Source organism: Maylandia zebra, linkage group LG2, assembly GCF_041146795.1.
Source record: "Maylandia zebra isolate NMK-2024a linkage group LG2, Mzebra_GT3a, whole genome shotgun sequence".
NCBI lineage: Eukaryota > Metazoa > Chordata > Actinopteri > Cichliformes > Cichlidae > Maylandia > Maylandia zebra.
Window position 1 is genome coordinate 46,257,508 of NC_135168.1, and position 27,157 is coordinate 46,284,664.

The following is a 27,157-nucleotide window of genomic DNA, read 5'->3' on the forward strand; positions in this document are numbered from 1 at the left end:
GCTGTTTAAAGACATCAGGCAATAATTGGTCTTTTCCATCATTGTGCAAGCAGCTTAATCATGCAAATGGCACGGGTTTGCCAACAACTAAGTGAAAGTTGGTTACCTTGCTGAGAAGTTGGAGGTATGCAGCCTGTTTCCTGCAGCTCACTCCCTGCAGTGCTTCAAACTGATTCGCTGTAGGGGAAAATGCTGAAAATAGCCATTGTCTTGTTTTGAAGACGATTTGTCAAGAATAAATTGATAAGTGCTAAGCTAAATCGTGATACCAGATGGCTCGTGTTTCTCAGCTTTAATGCGATGCTGCAGCAGGAGGAAATGTTTGGTTTGCATTAGCAGAAACTCAATACAACATTTACCCAGAGACTGTTACTACGCCCAGTTCAGTACTTTCATTTGGAGGCCACGTTCTCAATCAGCTGTGTTACCTCACTCAGAAATAGGCTTATCAGGTGTCCCAGTTTATGCAGGGCTACACATAACATGTATCACTGTCACATATTGAGACACCGTTTCACATTTTGATTAGTTCTAGTTTCCAAAAATTAACTAAAGTGCTTCTCACAAGAAGCCTGTTTGGCTTTAAGAGCATTGTGTTGCTCTACAAAGATGATCACCAGCCAGAACTGAAAGGCGAAACAACAGTTAACATTCTTTTAATCGTTATTGCCAAAGAAAAAGGGAAAACACAAGTTTAGCTTCAATCCATGCTTATTATATTAATAAGTGTGTTGGGAAAACTGCACAAAAAGATCAAATTTGTAAATTGGAAAAATTACCTCTAAGCATTAATGGCTCACAAGCTCCCATTTGGTTACACTATTTGGAGGTACGTGGTGATTTAATAACAATTTTGCCACTTTAATAAGAACACTTTTCAATGTCACGCAGTCCAGCATACCAACAATACCAGACAGGACGGCAATAATAAGCATAAAGTACAACAGATGTCAACAAAAACTGCGAAAACATAATAATGCAATAATGGAACATGCTGTTGCTTTAAATTACACTAGATGATTTTCCTAATAAAGTGTATGTCTTGTTACACATTTAATGTGATAGCACCACACAGATGGTTACATACAGTACATAGTTAATTGCTGTTGCATTGTATTCGCTGTAGCTTTTCATATGTATACACATACAAGTAAAAATGAATGTATGACATAATAGGTAAGGTAAGGACAGATTGTGTGTGTGTGTTTTTTTTTAGGGTGGCTCAGTTTCCAAACTAAATGCGTTCATTGAACAGGATCAAATAACAAGGAGAGAAAACTAGACACCTGTAAACAACCAATGCTTTTTAAGAAGGAATCAAAATGCTTCAAACATAATTTAGACTGTTTACACTGACTCACACTGACTAGAAGTGCTACCTAATAGTTGCCTGCAATAGACTGCTTTGGTGTCACGAGTGGTCTTGAATATTTATCAAAAGGAAAAATTTGCACCTACAACGTAAACAGATTCAAAACCAGACAGCACGCTCAGCGCCTCAGATCCTCCCGAGCATGCGGGCGATCCACCAGTTGCACGGCATGACAATTTGACAGATGACCCGGCCTCCTTGGTAGTAGTATGGCCAGGGGTTGAAGCCACCCAGGGGCTCGTGGTAGCGGCGGCAGAAGCGGTAACCACGGCGACAGTACTGGCAGCAGTAGCCGCCCTCATCCAGACGGTTATCCAGCTCGATTCCAACATCTCTCTGCAGAGGACACAAGAGCGGGCAGGGTTACAATCACACACATGACAAATGCCAGTCCTCCTGAGGCAAGGGCAGGAGAGGAGGAAGAGGAAGGGCTGACATGAATTGATGAGGCAGCTTTGATTGTGGGTCATCGCAATATATGTAAAAGCAAAAACAAAAGTGAAAAGATGTGAATTGATGTCTGCAAAAATGCAAAACGGTGACATCAATTGATGGCAGTGCCAAAGAGATCACGGTTTGAGCTGAGATTGAACGAGCTTGATTTAAGCTCGGGAGCATAAAACATGATATAATACCCTTGACCTTTCTGCAGCACAAAAAGCACGACTGGAGGCTGCACACTGCCCCTACTTTGAATCCAGCGTTCGCAACCTCTCTACTGTCACTATCTCCGGTCGAAGTTACCAGCATAATTACACTATTTCTTTCATCCCTGACCTCTTAACTCCCTCGACCCCAGCACACACTCTGCACTAAAATGACTGCCCCTCCTCCAATAGAGCATTCAAATTAGAGCTCCTCACATCTTGGCGCCCTCCCCCTGACCTTGACTTTAAGTGCATGGCACATTCCTAAAGCAATTAGCAGAGTAATGATCGCCTAACAAGGATTCTTTCATTTGCTCTTGCTGGCTGCCTCTGAATTTATAGAGGGGCCAAATGAAACCCAAACGAAAGGTAAATTGGGTAGAATTAATGGCCCTTGGATTTTTCCATTGTGCTGGTTGGTTCATGCCCTCATGGACTCGTGGGGGCTGAGTGCCATGCCTTTGATCAAGAGCAACTCCAAATGGGGTTCGGAGAAGTGCCACTTAACTCACAGTGTGAGCTGAAGTAGCAACCGCCCTCAGTATGCATTTGACCACATTTCAGTCTCTTTTAGTAAATGAATCCTTGGAGACAATCCGGTGATATCTTGTTAAACTGCTCGGTTCCAGGAGTCAACGGCCTCCGCTGACTTCACATTCAGGAAAAAACGCGAGCACTTACAATGACTCAGCTACGTGCAATAGTGCGGAACAAAACACATCCGCAGCTGGGAAAAGAAAATGTGTGTGAATTGTTTAAGAGGACAGGACCCGCTGGACCACATGGCTGAGTCCCTCTGGTCCCCTACTGCATTAAGTTAGGGAATTTGGGGATTTCTTGCATCTCCTCCACTCGTCAGTAAGCATTCAATCACGGTGGTTTTACACACATTGTTTTCTTGTACGTAGCAGCTCACTGCAATAAATCCACCACATGACTGGCTTGTGAAAACTATGCACCTGATGTAAACTGAGTCAAATTACTTGCTCTTTAGACATATTCAAAACACATAGAGTGCAATGCATTATATCCAGGTAGGTTTGATTTATTACTATGACAGTCACAGGTAGGCTTTTAATGATTTATTGCTTTAGGCAGGTTTCAGGTCATCGGCTCCCAGGCAACAATCGGTTATATGAACAACACGAAACCTGTCAATGGACCAACGATAATCTTATCAGCTCCTCACAGCCCAAACTGGGGTGTTACGAAATCTGGAGCTCAGGCGTGGAAAATGAAGAAAATATTTTATTCAAATGACGCCGGTGTTTATCAAAACAAACAGCCAATAGGCAGCATTGTACCTTAAAGACAATTAATCAGAGCTATCCTTTTAAAACGGAGGGTACATATTAATCACTCTGGCTTTGAGTCGCCGTCTCTAGTGGGAAGCCGCGGTGATAAGAATGGTTCACCTTGGGAAATCTGAGGCAGTCACTCACAAACAAGCAGCATTAATGAAGAGTAAAAGCCATTACCCTCTTGCTGGATCTGATTTCATCACACACATTCTCACATACACATGCAAACTTGCACACAAACACAGACACCTCTGTGCATATTATGAGGAGCTGGATGTGAATGAGTCTGCAGAGTAGAAAACTGCGTCAGTCATTCAATAAGATGTAACGAATCAAAGCATGACTCCTCTAATCTCCACACTTGTTGGTATTATTTCACACACGCTGATCCCCGCTCCTCATGAGCTTGAAGCACATGCCTGGATGTGTTATTAAATCTCAAAGCAGAGCTCATCACATTCATCCGGGGATCAAAACAGCAGAGATAACATTTCTGTTTCACGCTCTGCTTTGTATTCGAAAAGGGTCTTTTTATGTAGACACACAGGACAGTGGAACATATGAAATTCTTTGCTGCGTGTCCTGATCTCTGATTTTCATCTTACTGTTCTCTACAGTGACGTGGAATGACAATGAAATTGGATGTAATTGAATAAGCAGATAGTCATGTATTTCAGTAAACTCTGCTGCTTTACCAAAGTGATAAGGAGCTTTAGCTTCAGTGTAAAGATTCCTCTGGAGGCACAAACAACTTCTGCATTCACGGAATTTGAATTCCTTCAGCTTTTTGCACCTGTGTTATGCATGAACAGCCACTTAGCCTGACCCTGGATGTAGCAGCCAGAGGTTTGTAAGGATAGGTCCCAGACACAAGACAAATCCCAGGACACAAGCAGCAACACGTACAAACATATTTACATGAGTATGAGTGAGGTCAATTCTTATAGAAAGCCCATCCTTGTTATGTGGGTCAAGGACGGCGGTGCAATCCCTTCAGGCCTGTCAGGCGGTCGTTATTCAGTTTGAAATTTCCAGGGCCACCGCTGATACACACTGCACTCTGACATGGCAGCCATGTTAAAGTTCAGCATAATATACATCTGCCAGTCTCTGTGCACTGTGGACAGGCTTGGTGCTCAAATTCAGACTTATGAAATGCAGATGAAGTGAATGCAGAGAAACTGTGAGTAGCAGACTCTGCGGGTGAGCTTCCTTGTTTTTTATACTGTGCCCATTTGCATGACTTTTAGATGAAGAAAAAAAAATAGACTTACACATGTGGCATACCACTGGCAGCAGTGAGAGTTCAGACTCCCAATTACAGACTGCTGCCTGCCCTGTGCCCGGCCACAAAGGCCGTTGTTATCACTGGACCCACAAACAGCGCCTGGACGTGCTGCTGGAATGGATTGCAATGGTATGCATTACTCCGCTGATAGAGGCAGAACGTTCAAAAGTGGAGCTGAGTTTTTCATCCCCTGGTATGTTTTAATTGCATAGCACTGCATCTCCTGCCACAGACAATGAGGAAGAGGACAGAGGAGCTGGGGGGGGGGGGGGGGGGAATTGAAGAGTTGAGCAGGAGGCTGTTTCTGGGATGGGCCTGATAAACGTCAATATTATAGGATGTCTCATTTCTCTGCATGTCTCACACCGTTTCTCCGAGCCCTGCGGAGGAGACTGAGCCTGACTCATTATCCTTGAATTTAGCTTTAGTGGCTGTTCACCTGTAAGTGCTCACTGCAAGTATATGCATATATCATATATCCTTGCACCTGTTCTTAGGGTGTCTCTTAGTGTGACACTGCAGCTTTTTGTGCTGGTATAAGAGTGTATAAGTCTTGTGTAATATACTATGCGATGTGATTTTCCCCTAGAGTCAGGGATAATTAATCATACGGTATTGAGTGGTTTACATGCTGTACACCAAAATATGCCACTTGGCCTTTCCATTTATTTTATACGCTTTGATAATTAAAGCATTATTAATAAATGTAACTTATCTGTGCAGCGATGAGTGACCTTGAAAGTGCTGCTTTGTACTGTGCTTTCCAGTGCCTCAGAAAAAAAGGAAGTAGAAAAAAAGTCTCTAACTAGGGCTGTAAGGCACAAGTTGCTGCCTTTGAAAGGCTGGATATTCCTCTCAATTAATGGAGAGACATTAAGGGAGTCTTCATTGAACTGGCCTTACTTAAACAGATATATAGAGCAATTGCTATGCCCTCTGGTGCACAAAGTCAGTTTTAACATCAATTAGTGAGCGATTTATATGCAGAAAGAGTTGAGGCAAGAGCTGCGGCTGATTGAAGTGACTTTACTGTATCTCGTGGTGTGGTCCCTGGGTGACGTGGCAGAGAGGGCCCCACTTACATAGTCGTTTACGGGAAGGTGGTCCAGGACGTCGCGGGCAAAACGCTGACCTGTGACCTCGGCATCGGGTGTATCCACATTTACAACCTCAGCATCTGAGTAACAGAACGAGCAGGAGAGAATAAAAGCGAGAGAGAGAGATGTTACTGTATATACTTCCAACTGTTTTCTGTTGTTTGAATTAAAATAAGAAAGCTCTTAGATTCAATTTTGGCTTGAACACTGTGTTTTCCCAGTGGCTTGATGTTACTTACTAGCATTCAAAAGAAATTAATTCCAGGCTTTTTTCACGCTTCTGTCAAACAATGGTGTTATTGCTTTTGTGATACTAACACACAGATGCCAGTTCATAAAGCCTTGGCATCTTTATGAGAAAGAAAAAAACCAAAACCCCCTCTCCAGATGACCAAAACAAGAGGCTGAATGTAACCGGCTACATTTACTGAGGTATATATGTAGGTGTTGTACTTGCGACTAAAGCATGCTTTGTTTCCACTACATTTCCCAGAAAATATTATTTTTTTTACTACATTTATCTGATTGTTACCTTGTAGACACCTCATATACTGCAAATGCTGCAAATATCTTCATCTTAACATGAAAGCCCGACTCTTGGAATGCTTATTTTTCAAAGCACATGGAAAACTGCCGCTTTAGTAAGATAATTGCAAACTATTCAATACGTACGTGTTCGTGTTCTCGGTTAAAACTATTCATCTTTCCTTTTTTAAACCAGCAGTGATTGATATAACATTGACATTACCTTGTATGTTAGTATAGAAAACTTTCTATACTAACATAACTTATTTACACATCAAGTCTGCAGTTTAATATTACTTTTCACATTGAGTTGTGTTCTTAAACATCTTTAACATTGTTTTTGACCTCTACCAGCTAATGAAAGTAAATGCTTGGCTCTATAGCTCCTGAATGTTTTACTATGAGCAGCTGCTGGTTGTTGTCTGTACCCGTCTGTTATGTTGTTCAAGGCTGATAGACTGAGTTTTAAGACAATACAGGAGCATGTAAGAGAAACTTTGCGGGTCAGACAACAAGCTGAAATTCGCTATAAAGCTCTGCAGGGAAGCTGAAAAGGTATGCTTGTCATGAAAATTGCTGTCTTTCACATTATTTTGAAGTTACTGTTTTATATAGGTAGAGATTTTTTTATAAATATATATATATATATATATATATATATATATATATAAAAACACCCAGCACGCCCCTGCGGGCGGTTTATCCTTCAAGCTCGGGTCCTCTACCAGAGGCCTGGGAGCTTGAGGGTCCTGCGCAGTATCTTAGCTGTTCCCAGGACTGCGCTCTTCTGGACAGAGATCTCCGATGTTGTTCCCGGGATCTGCTGGAGCCACTCGCCTAGCTTGGGAGTCACCGCACCTAGTGCTCCGATTACCACGGGGACCACCGTTACCTTCACCCTCCACATCCTCTCGAGCTCTTCTCTGAGCCCTTGGTATTTCTCCAGCTTCTCGTGTTCCTTCTTCCTGATATTGCTGTCATTGGGAACCGCTACATCGATCACTACGGCCGTCTTCTTCTGTTTGTCTACCACCACTATGTCCGGTTGGTTAGCCACCACCATTTTGTCCGTCTGTATCTGGAAGTCCCACAGGATCTTAGCTCGGTCATTCTCCACCACCCTTGGGGGCATCTCCCATTTTGACCTCGGGACTTCCAGGTTGTACTCAGCACAGATGTTCCTGTACACTATGCCGGCCACTTGGTTATGGCGTTCCATGTATGCCTTGCCTGCTAGCATCTTGCACCCTGCTGTTATGTGCTGGATTGTCTCTGGGGCATCTTTACACAGCCTGCACCTGGGGTCTTGCCTGGTGTGATAGACCCCAGCCTCTATGGATCTTGTACTCAGAGCTTGTTCTTGTGCTGCCATGATTAGTGCCTCTGTGCTGTCTTTCAGTCCAGCTTTGTCCAGCCACTGGTAGGATTTCTGGATATCAGCCACCTCCTCTATCTGCCGGTGGTACATACCGTGCAGGGGCCTGTCCTTCCATGATGGTTCCTCGTCTCCATCCTCTTTCTTGGGTTTCTGCTGCCTGAGGTATTCACTGAGCACTCGGTCAGTTGGGGCCATCTTCCCAATGTATTCTTGGATGTTCGTTGTCTCATCCTGGACTGTGGTGCTGACACTCACCAGTCCCCGGCCCCCTTCCTTCCGCTTAGCGTACAGCCTCAGGGTGCTGGACTTGGGGTGAAACCCTCCATGCATGGTAAGGAGCTTTCTTGTCTTTATGTCAGTGGCTTCTATCTCCTCCTTTGTCCAGCAGGGTACCTGATCACGGGCAGGGCGTACGTGTTGATGGCCCGGATCTTGTTCTTACCATTCAGCTGACTCCTCAGGACTTGCCTGACCCTCTGCGGGTACTTGGTGGTTGCACCAGTATCTTCCTTTGACATATACATATATATATATATATATATATATATATATATATATATATATATATATATATATATATATATGTTACGTGTGAGCTTAACAGTGCATTAATTTACATTTAAATAATCTGCAATGTAGACTAATCTCCAGGGCCTAAAATAAACCTGTCGGAAGCTTGAAAAACATGCAGTTCCTGTAATGGCCTCTCGGGGCTGGCTTTGAAAGTGAGTCCATCTTTATGCTGAAGCAGAAATAAACATGTTTACAGCCAGGCACAAAAACATTTTAGGCCTTTGAAGTTAATTTTCTCCATATGTTGAACTGTAGAGGGTGAAGTTGTATATAAATGACATTATTAGAGTCACTGGCCAGCTGATGCTAACATAGATTGCTACAGTTGCTAGTTGTCTGCTAGCCGTCAATTTGCTAATTTAAGTCACTGAAAAGAACCTTTCCCTGGCAACCACTGGTCACTAGGGAAAAAAATGTATATTCCCTGATTAGTTGGCAAAAACCTTGTGATTGCATTGGTAAATAGACTGGTACTTACATAGCACTTTTCTACTTTATTTGAACAATCAAAGTTCTTTCTACTACGAGCCGCATTCACCCATTCAACTCTTTCCTCTGCCTAAGTGCTTTTTATCTAACATTCACACAAACACTCCAGTGAATGGATCAGGGACAGTTCAGTTCAGTATCTTCCTTTGACATGCAGACAAGGGATTAAACCACTGATCTTAGTAGATAACTCACTCTACCTGCTGAGCCACAGCTGCACTGGCAGATTGCTGCAGTTACCCGTAATTTGCATGGAAGAAACTGACTTGTCTGCAAACACTTGCCAACTACTCTCCAAGCAGTTGGGAAACTGAAGTGTGAAAGAAACCAGAACTGGATACCGTCAGTATTCAGTAAAACTTTTAAAATGTGCTTGCTGCAGCACAGAGGCACAGCTTTTACTCTGAAGACAAACACTCTTGCAAGACTATCAGCTAACAAGTGTTTGCAGACAAATCAGTGTCTTCCAGCAAAACTACATCACCGCAGCAACCTGCTACACCAAGGCAATGATAAGGATGTTTTTGGTCTAGTCACTGCAGGCAACCTCCAGAAACCGCTCACCAACCAATTTGAGAAGGCATGCTTTTCCCCTCACTATCAATGGTTGTGCCATGTCCAATAGGATGGACAAATCTCAAGAAAGGTGTGTATGACATTACGTGAAAAGTTTCTGACGATGATGTATGTGGTGTTGATTTCTTTTGGAGCATTGTTAAAACTGTGGTCTGTTGTGCTATTAATTAAAACAACAGACTGTCAGATAAGCCTGTGCAAAGCCTGTCTTGCTTTTAGTGAATGAAATGCTAGTATTATTTTTTATGTTAGCACTAATTAACAGGCTTCTGTAGCCATGCAGTGCACTTATATAGTGTATGAAGACAGCTGGACCTAGCAGTCCACCATTACATCCCAAAAGGCCCAAATATTGCAAAATGCCAAACTCGAGGCCTCAAAATATTAATCAGTTAGTGCCATCACAGTGGCCAAATCCAACCTTTATATGTAAAGTATGATACCATATCATATAAAGTAGCCTTTCTGTGACTGTAAGACTTCAAGTGCATACATTTAATAAACTGTGTTTGCACTGATAATTTTGTAGAAACAGAGTATCAGAATATTCCTTTTGCCACGACCATCAGCCTCTCTACTTTTCTAACACGAACAGAGAAGCCTGGGCTGCCTGCTCATATGGTTAGGAACTCATGCTGTCTCCATGGACCTGCTTATGGCCTGTGGAGATGTCCTCCAGCGAGAGTGTTAATAGTCTGCATTTAGAGGCAGAGATGCCCCCTGCTCTCACCGCTCAGGGGGGAAGGATGGATCCAGTGGATGGGCAGCTGCTGGCAAATCTCCCAGATCTTGGAGTCAAGGAGGAAGTCCGGGTTAACGATGGGCTCCTCAGCAGGAACCCACACTTGGGAGTCGTCCACCTTCACATCCATGGCCCCAGTCTCATCCACCTGCTAGAAAACAACACATACAGTACACACACTCACACATATGTTATGTATACACAAGCTAGAGCACGTCGGACCCTGCAAAAATGTCTGCGCCCCACTCGATGTATAGTCATGCATTTGCACTCTGTTCCCCTGAGCCATGCAGCAGCAGCTCCAGCCTTGTCATTTTATCTATCACCTTTGTGTCTGCTGAGAGGACAGCAACTTCCCGACTCCTGACTCCCACTGCCCCGACTCCCTCCTCCTGCTCTCTGTCACCCTCTTCTCAAGCCTCCGGCATGCTCTTTCTATTATACATTGAAATTCACAGACAGTGATGATTTGACTTTTAAATGACTTTAGAAGTGGTCTTCATTACTCCGAGTGTGGCTGCAATATCGTTTAATGTGACAGACACAATAAAGCCTTGCATCCCCCCCCCCCACATCACGACCTCACCAACCCCTCCAACTATGCTCCCTTACTCCCTCCCCCTCCGCCACAATGCTTCGCTTGGCACCAAGCACTATCACTGGGCTTAATTTGTTGATACTGTAGTTCATGAGCTGTAAAGTAAACTATTATTGCTTAATGATAGGGACTACATGTCAGTGTTGTCTAATAGAGACATATGAAGGGGATTTGGTAATGCTCTCCCTTAACAGTGAGGATATTTATTTTCTTCATGTATATGTAAATACACACACAAACAAACCCTTCTTCCCATTCCCTTGTTAATTAGCAGCCCAGAACAGAAAAACTGTTCACTTGACAAATGTTTTTACAAGGTGATTTTCTTCCAGTCTAAAGCTTAATTGCACATTAGTTAAGCTTGATGTAGAATCCTGGGGCTATAGTGGGAGCGAGAATCATTTATATTGGGTCGTGCCCCCTCCCTCATGTTTGCCCCTGTCACTCTCGCATGAATTAGAATTTTGCTTTTCATGCTGCTTCTTGTTTGTCTTCGAACGACACAGCTGTGACCTGCGGAGACGAAGAAGAGGAGAAGGAAGAAGAGGCGGCTTAAGCGCATTCTGTCACATCAAAGAATGTGTTTGGGTGCGGGAGGTGCTCAGCCAAGCTTTCGACACACTTTCCCTCACTTTTAAGCGCCGGCCAGCAGACTAATGATGACTCGGAAGACTGGTGTAGCGGGGTGGTGGTGTTACAGCAGAGAGGTTGCTCTGCCGCAGAGCTGGTGTGCTCACCGTTCCTGTGGCTGCAGAAATTAAAATCAAACTCGAGCAACACAAACAGCCCTCTCTAATTGGACCTCTTAACCATTGAAGCCAAGTCAGACTTCTCTGGAAAGTAAATGGAGGTCACGACACGGGGCCCGCAACATGACTTTGACTTCACAGTTGAGAAACGACTCCAATAACTTGTAGGAGAGAGCGCCTTGGGGGAGGTAGTAAAGGTCAGCATTTTAGCATGGGGCAGGGATTTCTAAATGCCAGTTGACAAGCACAAAGACAACATGATTACAGTCCACCAGTTTATACACACTTTTGAAAGGCTTTTCCATTTTGCTATTGACAAATGATATATTATTAGGACACAAGCAACTTTTTTATCAAGTATTGGACCTTGGGAATGATGGTAATTTGTTTTGTTCAGCCCTCTCCTGGTGTATGTATGCTTTTCGCCTACAGTGCACAACTTAATTATACACCAGTTGTGCTGTAGTTAATGAATTTACCCTCTCCTGCCACTGTGTCCCAAGGGGGGGAAACACTGTTGACATGACACATTGTTTAAAGTGTGTGCTATGTTTGCCAGAGATCAACAAAGATTTTCTCGCCATACCCAATGGCTTTCACACGCTGCACCTAACACTGGCAGTTTTCTTTTTTAATCTAACATACCTGGTGGGGAATTTCAGTTGACAGGCATATTCAGGCAGCTTACCATGTTTGTGCTGCTGCCTGCTTAAGGGCACTAAAGGTGCCGATCACACCAACATTTAAAAATGCTAATTCTGCAGCAATAATAAATACGACTCTCCAGGTGGATTTGCTTTGGCAGATGTGGCAAAGTAAACGAGTGGAAAAAAATTCAGCTTTGTTCACCTTTGGGGAATTTTGCCATGCAACTTTGCGCCACTGACAAACAAAACGGTCCTGATAGTGCGAAACCCTGAGTCCAAAATGGCCTCTATGGGAGATTTTTGCAATATGAAATATTTCTCTGCTGGGGAAAAAAGTGTGCCCAAAGAGGAAAGTCATGACACAGTAGTAGATTTTATGATACAGCTTTTGACTAAGGAAGCTCCTGTGTCAGCGAGTTCCCGGCTGGGTAGCATGTTAGTGGTTCATTTACCAGCTATAACTACAGTAGCCATGTGAGTTGTTACAGCATCACCGAGTCCCATATTTTGCAAAGACGTAAGGATGAATTCTGCTTTCCCATTTTCTGGCTTGACACGACCTTATTACTGAACACAGCAAATGCAGGAACCGAACGTTTTGTTGCAGTGCCACAAAACCACCCTGCCATTCACTGACAAAAATGACACAAAACAGTCCGCACTGTGCGCTCGCAGGACTTTGGCGTATTCGCAGCCTCTGCAGCGGTGTTGTTTCCTCATCACACTGCTTTTCTGTTTGTAGTTGTCGTCTGAGTGGGAGGTTTTTGGTTGCTGGGCGAGCTTTGGTCATCCATATTAAGTGGCTGTTTAATGGAGCAAACGGCATCCATTCACAATTTTAAGGGGAGTGAGGGAGGCTGATGGCGATTCCTGTGTCAGACTGGGGGAACTGGAATGAAGCTCAGGGATTACTCCCTCAGACGTTTCATAGAGAAGGCAAATTGAAAAGGGAAGGAAAAAATCCTGGCAAACAATTCATGTTTGTCACCTGGTTCTCCCTCGCAGGGGCTGCATTTTCTTATCAGCCGCTTGCAGTTTTACCGCAGTTTTTTCCATTGTTTTTCACCTCAGCTCTAAAGCCTGCCACGGCTGCTCTGAGCCCTTTTTCCTAAAAGCCTGTGGTGGGGTTAAGCTAGGAACCATTAGCAGCTGGCTTTCACCCCTGTGAGCTTCATGTGTTTCACCACCTGAGGAGGAACTTGTGCTGATCTTTTCCAGGGTCACACGTGGGTGGATTTTCACAGAGGATGGAGCAGGGGCTGCTGTCTAATGTGAGGATAGACTTTGGTGGGGTCAAGCCAAGGTCACTGTTTATTACCTCAATATGCCCCCCTGGTATTTACTGTATTTTTGTTGTGTAATCTAGTTTTTTTGTGATAAAATCATCACCTGCAGAAATATTAGCCACAGTGTAAAGTGGTTTAAGTACAGAGGGGACAGAGCATAAAGAGAATAATGTATCGCATTTATGTGGTATTGATTGATGAATATATATATGTATGTGAATTGACTAATTATGCAGCTTCTTGCAGAGAGTTAGATAAGCTGAGTCCCGGCGTCGTGTCTGTCAGCTGATGACGTGCCAGAGTGTGCAGCTACAGATTCATTTCAGTGAGCTGGAAAAGATCAGTGTGCAATATCAGATCACGAATGTTTATGGCATCTTATCATGTTAGTTTACACACATATTACAAATTTGCAAGCTAAAAACACGTTTTCCGTGACCTTCCCGGAGTCTTCTAGTTATTGCTTTGAGGTAACCAGGCGAGCAGCACAAGCACAAGGAGAAAATGTTCCTCCAGGTAAAACGTGCCATGTTTGCAATCTGCTCTACATTTCTGAATGTGCAGGCATTTGCATGCTTGTACAGAGACAGGCTCTCCGTTTCCTCCTGTTTCCAGTTGTTATGCTAAGGTAAGCTAACGAGCGCCTGGCTGTCGCATCAATTTAAATGCGCAGACATGAGATTGGAATCAGTCTCCTCTGCTCACTCTCAGCACAATAATCTTCCTTCAAACACCAGAATCTTTAGAGATTATGAAGTCCACGGCTGAAGAGAATTATATTTACATGCCACTTTGCAACACTAAATATGTTTTCAGCTTGTTTGTGGTTTTTACCAGCATGTAAGAAAAACGGTTTAATTTATTGTCCTACAATTGTTTTTCAAAAGCTATAGGGAGGAACTAAATCTTTATTCCTTCAGGGGTTTTTCAGTGAGTAAACATGGCATCATGTTGGATTTTGCGATACTAACGTCCACCTTAACCACCTGCAGTGCAGCGATATGCTGTGTTTACTTTTATAAATGTTTCCTTTTCATATAATCAAAGCGAGAATAATGCATTCTCAAAACACGCAATATGAAATTAGTTAGCTGTGGTTGTAGTTTAGAAAAACGCTTTGTAGGGGGCAGGGCTGTGTGTTTGCTGCCAGGTTAACACTACTTAGAAAGTTGAGTCAAAGCTCTTTTCTTCTTGTGTGTCATCTCTTACGGCAAGATTGGAACAGACTACAATTAGACCTTCATGCAAGCCGCAGCTTAGAAACGAATCATTACTTTATTGAAAGGCTTCCTTAACTACTGGTATGTGTCCTATCACTTTGCTGGCCTTAGATGATTTACTTTGGAGCTGTGAATTAAGCCAATTAGGCTTCACAGTGCACAAAAGAAGCTAGAGATGGCACGGACATATGGTGCTGCCTGGGCAATTAGTATCTGTAAACGTAGATCAGACATTATAAAGATGAGAAGAATTTAAAACAAAACAGTGTTTGGTTTTTTTGGGGTGTAACAGCTTGTGTTCTTAAAGTTAAAACCAATAGTGGTCTGACAATTGCCTTATTGTGTTTTTAAAATAAGGCAGTGAGTGGGGTGCGTCAGATATTTGCCAGCTACTTCTTCTCAGCTACAATGTGAAATGTAAATGAGAGTATGCTAGCAGTAGAGACATTCGAGAGGAGGATTTTCTCTTTGAACATGCAGCCCACTCTGTGAATTGCACTGTGACACTGAAAAAATGGGAATTTTGATTGACTGAATTTCCTCCATTCCTTTTTCTGAAGTTCACACACAACTGTAGGAATCCCGAAAATGAAAATAAATCACTCTAAACCTGGAGAGGGAGCCTTGTGAGTTTTGCAAAGAAAACAGCTTTAAAAAATATATAATTTTAATGGTTTACCTCTCCCTCAGACCTCTCTTCCACCCTTCCCCCTTTAGGCTATTTGGGTAAAGCCTTTGGAGGAGATGATTAAAAATTAATATTTGGCTCAGGATTGACAGCAAACACCATTTGATGTGAGCCACAAAGAGACTATGGGTTTTCGGGTAGCTTTCAGGCGGTTTTACAGTTACCACAAACCCTAGGTTTTTCTTCAGTGAGAGGGTTGGGGGAGATAGGACAAGATGGACAGGCCGAGGATTTGTGTGGCGCTTGCGGTGCTCAACTCTGGTTATCTCCCTGCAGTATGCATGACAGCCTCTGCGGGACCGAAGAGAGTCCGAGCTACATGCAACAGAGAGAGGAGGCATACCAGCAACTCCGTGTCTTCAGTCTCCACCTCTGCCACTGCGGGTAGTTTCTTAGTTTGGGCCCTGATGTAGCACCTCTGATGTTCAGCAAACCGGATCCCAGTGATTCCCTTTGAAAAAGAAAAAGAAATGAAGGGATACTCAGGAATTCAGATATATGTATCATTCAGTAGCCGTCTGTGATGTGGATATCTCATATGAACTGAGGCAATCATTTTAAAATGCTCAGCTTTTTGCCGATAATCAAAGCTGTTAAAAAGTTAAAACCTAATGAGTACGAAGAGGTGTGTTTTGATCTTCTTCTTCATGTTTTTTTTTAACTTTTATGTCATGGCGTAAAATTGATGTCTGCTTGGCTCTTGCAACGCAGCTTTTGCTTTCAAGCTGAATGAAATAGAAAGGTAGCGGGTGTTCCACTGTGGCTCGGTAATGCTTTATAGCAGGATATATCGCACAGGAGAGCCAAGTGACATTGTTGAGAATGAAGTGTTTTCTACAGAGACTGCCCCCATTGAATTAGCCAGTCATAGGTCCCTGTCACTCTCTTAATCTGCGCAGTCAAGTGTGGAGTCACTCTCTTCAGCTCCACTGATGATCCTCCACCATGTGGACCGTGGCTCTTTTCAGTCTGACACACAGAGCCTCAATAGGCGAGAAAGATCTGTTAATTCCCTCTCGCCGCTATTGTATGTTAATCTAAGATATTCAGCCGGAATAAGTTTGAAAGACTTTCAGTAGATCAGATTGTATCCAATTTATTTTCTGCAGAGAGCTGCTCGTTCAGCACACAGTATTAGAACAGACGGCGGGATCTACATCTGCCACAGCTGCTTTAAACTCGCATCAAGTAAAAATTGTATGAGCCGTACCATGAAAATGGACTTGATTCAATCTAAATTTAATTACACTTACACGGTGATTGCTATGACATCTCCTTTGAATTGGTTAACTTGACCATGTGGGTGCTATTTCTATATTTTCAGCGGTGCTGTCACTCCGAGAGCCAGATACCAGCTGTACGAGACACGATACAAAGTGATGGCTGTCATAATCTACTGCATGTAATTTCATCTGTGTGGAAAAAGGATGGGGCAATAATAGTCTCAAGCACAAAAGCATTATGTTTATGCCGGGCTTTATTGTGATGAGTCTCTGTTTAATTTGGATCTACTGTGTTGGGGAGCTGCAGCGCTAGAAAAGAGGGCGATGTTGTGATGAGATACAGATTACTGGGCTTGGTCAACCAGAAAATGAAGAAAGACACATTAACATAGGGCTGAGAAATGGGAAAGCAATGCCATTTTAACAGACAACATTGAAAGATCCACTTGGTGTATCCACGTGCAAGATGCTCATCTAAGTTTTATCAAGAGAATAGAGAACATGTAACAGCATGCATCATTCAGCTCATTCAAATGTCAGCTGGCATTAGTCTGGGCGATGCCTTCACATTACCTGCAAAAACGTCTGTAATTATGTGACATTTCTTACCCATGAACTATGCAACTCTCCTTTTACGAGATGGAACATGAAAATGTTAAACGGCATGACAATTATATCTCGTTTAAAATATTAAATACAGCCTGCACAATACATTACACGTTATCAGTGTGGCACTATCCAAGGTGGACCTGTATGAGTCTAAAACAAAGAAACCTCTAAATTTTAAAGATTTCTTCACGTTTTGTTGTTACTGATAGTCCACCTCACAATATCCGGACATCACAGTCAATCACAGAAATCCAAGCAGGATGCTATGTTACCGTAGGCTATCCTCAACTTCATCAAAAGTTTTCCTGCAGTCATGAATTTCAAAAGTGCTCCAAAGAAATTTTCGATGGATGAGTGCTGGAGGCGAGGTTTGATGCTTCCGTTTTATTTGCTGTGAGAAGAGGAGGCAGTAGACCGTATAGCAAAAAAAAAGACAGGTTTTTTCTTCTAAATTCCCCTCTGACCAACACATCCTCGTGGTTAAAGGCTATCTGCAAAGACGACTGGCTAACATGAAACAAAAGAAGTAAAAACGTACAAAACAGCATCTTATAAACAGAAAGGTTGGATGTGATTATGTTGCTCCGTGTTTTATTGTGTAAAGTACTCCTAAATTATTTAAATTATCTGTCAAAATGTTGACTGTGGTATGTGCCTGAAGTTTAGCCACAGAAGCTTTACAGGACTGTTGAGGCTGACTTGCTGTGTGCAGGCTGCCAAAAGATAGACGTTAGAAGACATTCAAGGACAGCAGCAGTGAGGACACGAAACTTTGAGCCAAATGGCTCGTCTAAAGCTGCCTTTTCAAGTCGAACCTGAAAAAGAGAACTAATTTTTAACAAGGGGCTTGATGTTGTCAGGTTTTTTTTTGGACATTTTATAGTTGATGAAGCAGAAATATATCACAAAAAATAAGCAGCTGCGGAACATTTTTTTTTTAAGGATTACATTAGAGAAATATTACTTTTACTATCAAGTTAAGATTTTTGTATGACGACACATAGATCATTTAGCATAAATATATATCTGACACTTTTTTGACAAATTTCTCGAAAATTGGTTACAAATTCAACAAGTTATGATTGATCTGTCTTTCTCCATCGTTTTTGTTGCTTTTGCCCATTTGACTCATTTTGTGATTCAGCCTTCAGTAGTACAATAACACATGTTTTGCAGATATTTGTCCAAATAAGAACACTTCTGTCAAACTGGTCCAAATTTGCAATGAAACAGTCATGTTGTTGCCATAGCCAGCACGAATTCAAGTGAAGTCAAGGACATCCACATCAGACTTGATGGAGGGTACTGATTTCCTGGCATTATTGTTAGATATTAATATATCAGTCATTTGGACAGTGTCACCAAGATTAGGTTTTGACTGGGACGTTGATGGTTAACTGCAGAGGAATTAAAGAAAAAGTAAACACTGAGAGAAAGTGTCTGTTAAAAACACAACTTTAACATAAATATTACAGAATGGCTGCACTCGCCAGCTGCTGCTTCCAGCATCTGTGGTGATTTATGGATGCTGGCAACCTTGAACTAGGGTAGTACTATTTGAAAATAAGAAGTTAAAACATATGACTGACAACTTCTGCAGTCTGAACTTGAGCCAAGTCAGATGTGGAAATACTTGCGAAGCTGGCGGGAGTTATAGCTTAGGGTGTGCATTGCCTGATGAAGGTCAGGTGGTAAATGAGGGAAAAACGCTGCTCACCCTTGTTTCAGACGGCTCTGCTTATGGTTTCCTCTCACAGTCTAGGGATATATTGTGCTTTCTTAAAGTTTTCTGACGCTTGGAAGATTTACAGATTATTTTGTTGGCTCGGAATCATCTCAGAGTGAATTCAGTTCCAGAGGTGTGGACTCGAGTCACATGACTTGGACTCGAGTCAGACTCGAGTCATTAATTTTATGACTTTAGACTTGACTTGAAAAAATGTTCTAAGACTTGTGACTTGACTTGGACTTTTACACCAATGACTTGGGACTTGAATTGGACTTGAACCGGTTTACTTGAAAAGACTTGATATTTTACCCCAAATATAAAATTTAACATGCATATTATATGGAGATTGAAAATGTGACGTCATTCACGGGTAGAACCGCAAAGGATTCTGGGAACTCGTGGCAAGCGGTACTAGCGCACGCAGGCTTTCAATTAAAATCAGTTACATAGCGATAAAAAGAAACACAAAAATGTCAAGAAGCCGTTGTATTATTAACTGCAATAGCCGGTCGCATGACAGCCACGGGAAGCCGACGGGTAAAGAGATCGGTTGTTATCGGATTACGTCGTTGAAGAGAAATTGTTCGAGCCATGTTTCCGAAGTAACAAAGACGCGACTGGATTGCAGCCATTCAAAGATCAAATATAACGTCCCAGAACACTCCAGCTCACATGTTAGTCTGCTCCAAGCATTTACATGAAGGTCAGTGTTTTTTAGTAGTTAATACGTCATTTTTCTTAACATAATTGGTGATATAGGTTACAAGCAAGTCTGGCGCTGAACAGAAATTGTCGCGCTATGCTCCTTTATTTATTGTGCATAAATAGTGAATTGTCCTGACACAATATTGCGTTTCGCTTCTGTTATTATGGTACATTGACCAAAACATATACTTTTATTCACAGGATAAAACAGGTTTTTTGTATCACTAATTGCCCAGTGCGATTACAGACTGCGGTAAAGTGAGCCGTCATTTGTGAGCCGCGGTCAAGCCAGCCGCCTCCTATCCGCGCGGTGATTACAGCATACAATATTGTTGTCACTGCTACATTTCTGTAACGCTACCAGAAATTATTTCCACTGCTAATTAATTACCGCTGAGCTCAAAGGTCCTATTAATAAACGGTTAACGAATGTGTATTTATGACGACAATTTGTGAGACTGGTAAACTTATGATACGTACGATGGTCTTTCGTTCTACACGGTGCATTTCAAGGTCCTGCACCCATCCGTCGGTAAACTGTACCTGGGCTTGTTGCAGTGACCTGAAGTTACTAAACTTCATGAGTGTATGCACTCACTCCAAGAACCGTATAATTATAAATATGCATATAAATATGCTACGATGAGATAGCTGACTTCATCTAACTAGCAAATGTTTTCCAGGCTACGTTGGTGATACAGTTTTTTTTAATGTGTATGATATTTTTGTCATGCGATTTTAAAGCTGGTCCTACAACCGCATCCAAGAATAACATGCAGCTTATCTCAGAACTGTCGGTGAAAATTATTCTTGGAGCTAGGTTTAATTGAGCTGCATTTTAAAGAGGTGCAATTTCACAATTTGTGTATATTTTCTAAGTTCACTATTTTGTCATGTGTTGAGAAAAACACAGATTTTAAAATTACATGGTCTAATATTTACATTTAGCATAACTGCAACATTATTTTTTCGTTTTTTTTTTAAAGACTCGAAAGGACTTGAAATTCAAAGTTTCAGACTTGTGACTTGACTCGGACTTTTACACCAGTGACTTGAGACTCGACTCTGACTTGCCTGACATTACTTGAGACTTGACTTGAGACTTGAGGATAAAGACTTGAGACTTACTTGAGACTTGCAAAACAATGACTTGGTCCCACCTCTGTTCAGTTCCCCACACAGTATCCCACGAGAATAAAATTAAGAACACAATATCCCATTTGCTTAAGCATTTAGATCTTTTGTAATACCACTGTTGAGCTCCACAGTTGACTTTTATCATTGCTGCTTCAATAGTTTGATTGAGTCCACTGTAATTACCTGAACTAATTGTGAACTAAATCGACGTAATTAGAAAATTCGCACACCTGCCCGTGCTGCTATCAAACACAGTGGTCGTAGGATTGTGCTGCAACTGGGAGTAGAACACAAGTCAGGCAAAAGGAAAAGGTTAATGTAGAAAATATGGGTCAATTTTAAGTGAAGGCCTTTTCCAGAGTCCTCAGGGTCTCAAATTTGGGCGAAGATTTATGTTTTATCTAGACAACAACCTGAAGCAGGCTTCAAGAAGAGTTTGAAAGTCCTGAAGTAGCTTAACTAGAGCTGAGGCTAGAACCGCATAGAACTAAGCATTTATGAAGAAACGTGAAAAATGGCTGCGCACCAACTCCTTCCATCCAACTTGGTTGAACTTTAAAGATTCTGCCTGCAAGAATAAGAGTGACTTTTAACAGAAAGGTGTGCCAGACTTCTAGGATTATTTCCAACGAGACTCCAGGCTGCCATTGCTGCCAAAGGTGCTTTAACAAAGAAGGATTGTAGAGGTCTCTGCAGTGCTGAACTGCTGAACTGCTTGACCTTCACATTGCTGCTGATATTTTCTGATGTATTTACAAAACCTTTTTATTCTTGTAAATCTACACCTAACAAACAACAGGATCAATCTGACACACACACACACACACACACACACACACACACACACACACACACACACACACACACACACACACACACACACACACACACACGTGTTTCCATGAATTAAATTAAAGATTTGTTGAAATTTCTTGTTAAATGTCAGGAAACAATAAGCGTGGTTCTTTGTTCTTTACAGGAAAGGCCACATTACCTGAGCATTGTTTGAAGCCTTTGTAGTTGGAAAACTTGGGCAGCCTCACTTTTGCATCATCCATCTGCTTATCCTTTTCAGGGTCGCGGAAGTGAATGGATGGATGGACTTTTGCATCATTATGTCAAAAATTTAGAGAATTCTTAAGGAACTCTGTCGTTGAGTTTGAAGGAAAGCAATCACACATCATGCAACTGGAGAGATAACAGAACACACCAACAGAAAGTAAACTTAACTTTAACACAATGGCTACTTAACATGCTCCAATTTTGACTCTGTTCTCACTTTATTATGCCTTTGCTTTGTTGTGCAGATAAAATTGAAACACCAATTTGAAACCTTGTGCAGAAACAAATTTCTGTTTGCCTAAATGTTCTTTGGTTCAGTTGTTCACTTCGTTTTAACGTGAAAACGACCCTGGTAATTCCCTCTCAGGATGTCTCTTTCTCCATTTTTCCTTCCTCTCCTGTTAAAATGAGTCTAATGGTTCACAGTCCTGGTGGTATAATCCCCTCATTTTCCATTCATCACACAGCCCTCGGGCTTGATGGAGATTGTTTTAAAGGTGGCTTTGGTCTGTGTAATAACATGTGACATTCCCCTTTTTTGTATTAAACAAAATCAATTCTAACATCAGTGCAAAAGCTTCCACTTAGTATAACCAATTGTAAATTTTCTCTGAGATTTTTGTCACAATGAGGTTTGAATTATTCTGCTCACTCGCTTGTTACTTAGTCTTCCATGGTGGAGCACTGAATCAAACAAATCTCCTCGGGGGATGTGCTTCACTAACAGGAAGTGGAACAAGCAACAGGCACGCATGTTTATGTATGTGGGCCACAAACACACACACACATACACCCACACGCAAACACAGAGTGGGCTCAGGGAGGGAGAAAAGGAAATAGAGAGACTGATTGCAGGGGTTAAAGTTTTCCGGTGCTGTGCTGGTTTCTGTCATATAGCCATTTTAGATTCACAAAGCCCATTGTAACAAAAACAATAACGATTCAGCGTAGGTTTTTGTTTTGGATGAGGTGTATCCTGTAACATTCAGCCTGGCAACTCAACATTTCACAGTAAATAATGGTGTGAGAGTAAGAGCATTCATTACCCAGCCAAGCAGCACACTCTCTACTCCGAGGTGCAGCATGTGTAACCTCCTGCACAGTCGAGCAGGATTTAGGAATGAAAGGTAAGGTAATGAGTTCGGCTGGAGACAAAATTGCATTTGAAAAAGGTGCGAGAAACAAATAGAGACGGGTTTCTTAATAGCGTTTGTCTCTGTACTGTGAAAAAGTTGGTGTATAGAATTAGTGGGAAGAAAGCGATTTTTTTAATGGGGGTCTGAATTCTTCGCTCTGGGTTGCTGTGTGTGTGCACAAAGTCACATAACAAATCTCCTTGTGCGCTGCTGCTTTAGTATCAATTACTGATACCATAAGTGCTGTATTTTTGCAATTGTGTTTTTGATCCTCGCGTGAACACCTCAGTGAGAATGATTTCCATCACTCTGTCTGTGTGATGTTTCAAAGGTTTGTACCATCTTTTTTCCCATCCAGAGTGACAAAGGATGAAATAAGAAAAATAGGATTTCAAGAAAGGATAAATGTTGTCAATTGTCTCTTAAAAAAGGGCAGGATGTGAACATCATACAACATCCTCTGCTGACGAGAAGACATGGGTACAGCTTCAGTTTTTCATCAAAAGAAAAAAAATAGCTTACATGGCCTTGTTTAACCTTTACTTACATTTTTGAAGTCGTGGACCTCGAGAATCTCCTCACTCCCATTTCCCATCTTAAATATTTCAACGCGGTGAACTGGGTCTATCTCCATTGTACTGTCTGTCTCCACGCCATCCACCACAGCTTTGTACTCGTGGTCATACACCTGCAACGACACAAACAACCACACGCCCCTCTGATCAATGCACGAGCGATGCTTTCGCCATTCCTTACATCGCTCAATAATATAGATCAGTGAAAACATCAAAAATGAAGCAATTTTCTGAATTTTTCAGCCGTCTTTAAAGGCTTAACAGTGCTTTACAATTTAACAATGCTGCGCTGCCAACATCTCAGAGTTTTTTCAATTATTCAAGCAGGTCTGGTGTTGTTCTCATTGACAGCTGTTTCACTGAAAGGAAAAAACAATTGACTCAATGGTGGCACCGAATGCAGGATTATGAATTGGAATTTCATTTTCGGGTGCCAAAACCAGAAAAAACACAACAGCCGCAGAATAATTGTCACAAAATGGTGAGAAGTGTGAATGAGATTGACACATATTTACAGGCTATTGAGCGCCGGTTTATAGAATATTCAACCGTTAAATAAACATATGTTTTCATATGTCACCCGCATCTGAACGGAGATCAAAATGATCCATAATTACAAAAAACCAACAGATGAATACAAAAGACCTGCAGAAAACATGTGACGCGACTACAACATCAGACTGAATAATGAGGTCGAATGACAAACCAGCTCCCATAAGAAAGGATAAGAACAGAAAAAAATATGAGTTTTAAATACTTGAAGCTGCAGTAAGCTGGCTCAGTATCAGAGGGGGTTAAAAGTCAAGGGTTGGAAGGTAACACAGCTTTTCCAAACATCCCAGTTTTATTTCGGAGGATTACATCATTTAACTTTACACACAGAAACAAAAAAAGATTTCACAGAAACCAAAAACTACCAGGGTCGAGCTTATTAGCTCCCCTGATGCTAACAGTCAGTTGTTTATCCTTTTTGCTGGATAACAACCTTTAGTCATTTGTTGTACCTTTCAACATGTCTAACACATCTCTGAACTTCCTTCAATTTTGATGGTCCTCTGGCACGGACGTTGGATGCTCAATCCAGTCAGTAACATTCATTTTGAACTTCTGGATGTCGTCCTTCACTAGGAGTGACGTATATTTGGCCCATTGTCGTCACAGAAGACAAAGCGACGACCCAGACCCAGTTTTGCTACTGGATGCTTGAGGTTTCCTTTCAAAGTCTTCACGTATCCTTCTCTCTTTGTGATTCCTTCCATCTTCATGAGATTCCCAGTTCCAGACCCAGCCCACAGCATAATACCACCACCACCGTGTTTCACTATAGGGTTATACACACAAAAATGAGCTCAAGTTTCATGTCATCTAACCAAAGGACACGATTACAGAATGCATAATTTTAACAGACAGACACTATCTCTACTTTCAAGATTAGGCTTCAAACTTTCCTTTTTGCTAAAGCATATAGTTAGGGCTGGACCAGGTGACCCTGAATCCTCCCTTAGTTATGCTGCAATAGACGTAGGCTGCCGGGGATTCCCATGATGCATTGAGTTTTTCCTTTCCAGTCACCTTTCTCACTCACTATGTGTTAACAGACCTCTCTGCACTGAATCATATCTGTTATTAATCTCTGTCTCTCTTCCACAGCATGTCTTTATCCTGTCTTCCTTCTCTCACCCCAACCAATCACAGCAGATGGCCCCGCCCCTCCCTGAGCCTGGTTCTGCCGGAGGTTTCTTCCTGTTAAAAGGGAGTTTTTCCTTCCCACTGTCGCCAAAGTGCTTGCTCATAGGGGGTCATATGATTGTTGGGTTTTTCTCTGTATCTATGAAGCGCCTTGAGGCGACTTTTGTTGTGATTTGGCGCTATATAAATAAAATTGAATTGAATTGAATTGAATTAATTCATATTGTACTTCAGTCTTCTGCACAAGTGAAGGTTTTCTCGGTCTGCAACCTCACAGTCCATTCCTGTGCAGCGTTCTAGCAATTGTCTTCTTTGAGTCTAAGATTCCCAACTTAGACAAGTCATTCACTAATGTCTTGGAAGTTAATTTGGGGTCTTTAGACACATCTCTCACTAGCTGTTTTCCAGAATCTTTAAAATCTTTTGCTGCCTACTTCTGCCAGGCTTATCCTGTACTGTGTGGCCCTCTTTGAATTTCTTGATGATAGTTCTCACTTCAGTTCTTGACACTTGGAAACTCGGCAATAACTGTATATCCATCTCTTCTTCATGAGCATCAACAATTCTTTTTCTCAAGTCCAAAATGGCTTGTTGAAGTTTTTATACTTTTATAGTTTAAATTGATCGCTAACCATCGGTTTTAACTTGGTTTTACACACTTTGAGCATTGCAACGTTAAAGCACATCATTACACAGCAGTGGGTTTTTTTTTTGCTGTGGCTCAATAAAAGGATCAGTTTTTCAGAGGGCTAATAATACTGACCCTGGTAATTTATGATTTTTTATGAAAACAATCTGTTATTGTGTGCAAAGAGAAAAACTTTTTAATTTAAAAGTGCGATAAAATTTAAATTGTTGTTGTTATGGATGCCAGACATCAAAAGAGAATGCCTTGACTCCTTAAAGCTGATAGGAAGACAACACCCATCCACCCATCCACCCATCCATCATGAGCTTATCCCACTTGCCATTGGGTTAGAGGTGAGGCTAACATACTGATACTGCTGCCTTCATTCTATAGGACGACAACAGTAACTCAAATAACCACGACCAAAGTATGCAGATGAGCATCTCTGAACACATGTCAAACCTTGAAGCAGATTACCTACAGCAGCAAAAGACCACACCAGGTGTCATTGTTGTCAGCTAAAAAATGGAAACAGAGGCTGCAATTTACACAGGCTCACCAAAACTGTACAACAAATGACTGGAACTACGTTGCCTGGTCTGCTGAGGTGACATTTAACATTTGGCTCTATTCTGTCTATCAGTGGGTCAGGCTGGCAGTGTAAGGATTTGGCGGATATTTTCTTGGCACCACAGCCTACCTGGAGTTGTTGCTGGCCATGTCCTTCTCTTTACGATCACACTGTACCTATCATAAGAAGTGTGCTTGCAGCAGAATAACACGCCATGCCTCAAAGCCAAAAATAAAATCAAACTGCTCTCTTGAAGGTGACAATGACTTCACTGTACTTAAATGAGCTCCACAGTCCAAAAATCCCAATCCAATGGAGCACCTTTGTGATGATCTTTGTATCATGGGTGTGCAGCAGACGGCAGCAGTGCTACCAAGGTGTATCTAATAAACTGGCCGTGTATGTGAGAGAGAGAGAAGGGGGGTGTTGGGTGGAGTAAAATGTGCTGTTTTGGCTGCCCGCTGTGCCTGAAAAAGAGGTCAATTAAAGTCAACCAAAATAGCAGGAAATGTGCAGCAACCAAAAAAACCGAACTAAAAGTGCCGAATGAAAACCGCAAGGCCAAAGAGAACTGCTTAAATGACTCCTTTTACATTACGCAGTCCCTGATAAGCCATTGTTAATATAAAAATATCCACTGTAGCAGAAAGCTATCACAGCTTCCCAGTTAGCTTCATTTGTTATCAGTTTTAAAACAGTGGCTGCAATATTTTCCAGATATCTTGAAAAATAAACAAAAACAATATCTAACTGATTCAAAATGACAGCTTCTTAAACTTCAGTGGTAGCATGCACTCGAGCAATTAAAGATGTTTATGTTGACAAGCTGTAAGGTTAAATAAAAAAATGTATCGACAGAAGTTTGTCTGAAGTAAGCACGATAAAGAGATTTAAAATCTCCCTTACAGTTAGGACTC

General features: G+C 41.9%; 1 protein-coding gene across 1 annotated transcript in view; it reads right to left on the minus strand.

Moving 5' to 3' along the window:
* Window positions 1-640: 640 nt before the first annotated feature.
* Window positions 641-27,157, minus strand: part of tnmd (tenomodulin) — a 66,382-nt gene continuing 39,865 nt past the window's right edge. The window contains exons 3-7 of the mRNA XM_024805255.2: window positions 23,325-23,465; window positions 15,520-15,627; window positions 9,977-10,139; window positions 5,691-5,785; window positions 641-1,708 (exon numbers count right to left, since the gene is read on the minus strand). Coding sequence (XP_024661023.1) covers window positions 1,499-1,708; window positions 5,691-5,785; window positions 9,977-10,139; window positions 15,520-15,627; window positions 23,325-23,465 — 717 coding nt within the window. The 3' untranslated portion in view covers window positions 641-1,498. The remainder of the gene's footprint in view (window positions 1,709-5,690; window positions 5,786-9,976; window positions 10,140-15,519; window positions 15,628-23,324; window positions 23,466-27,157) is intronic.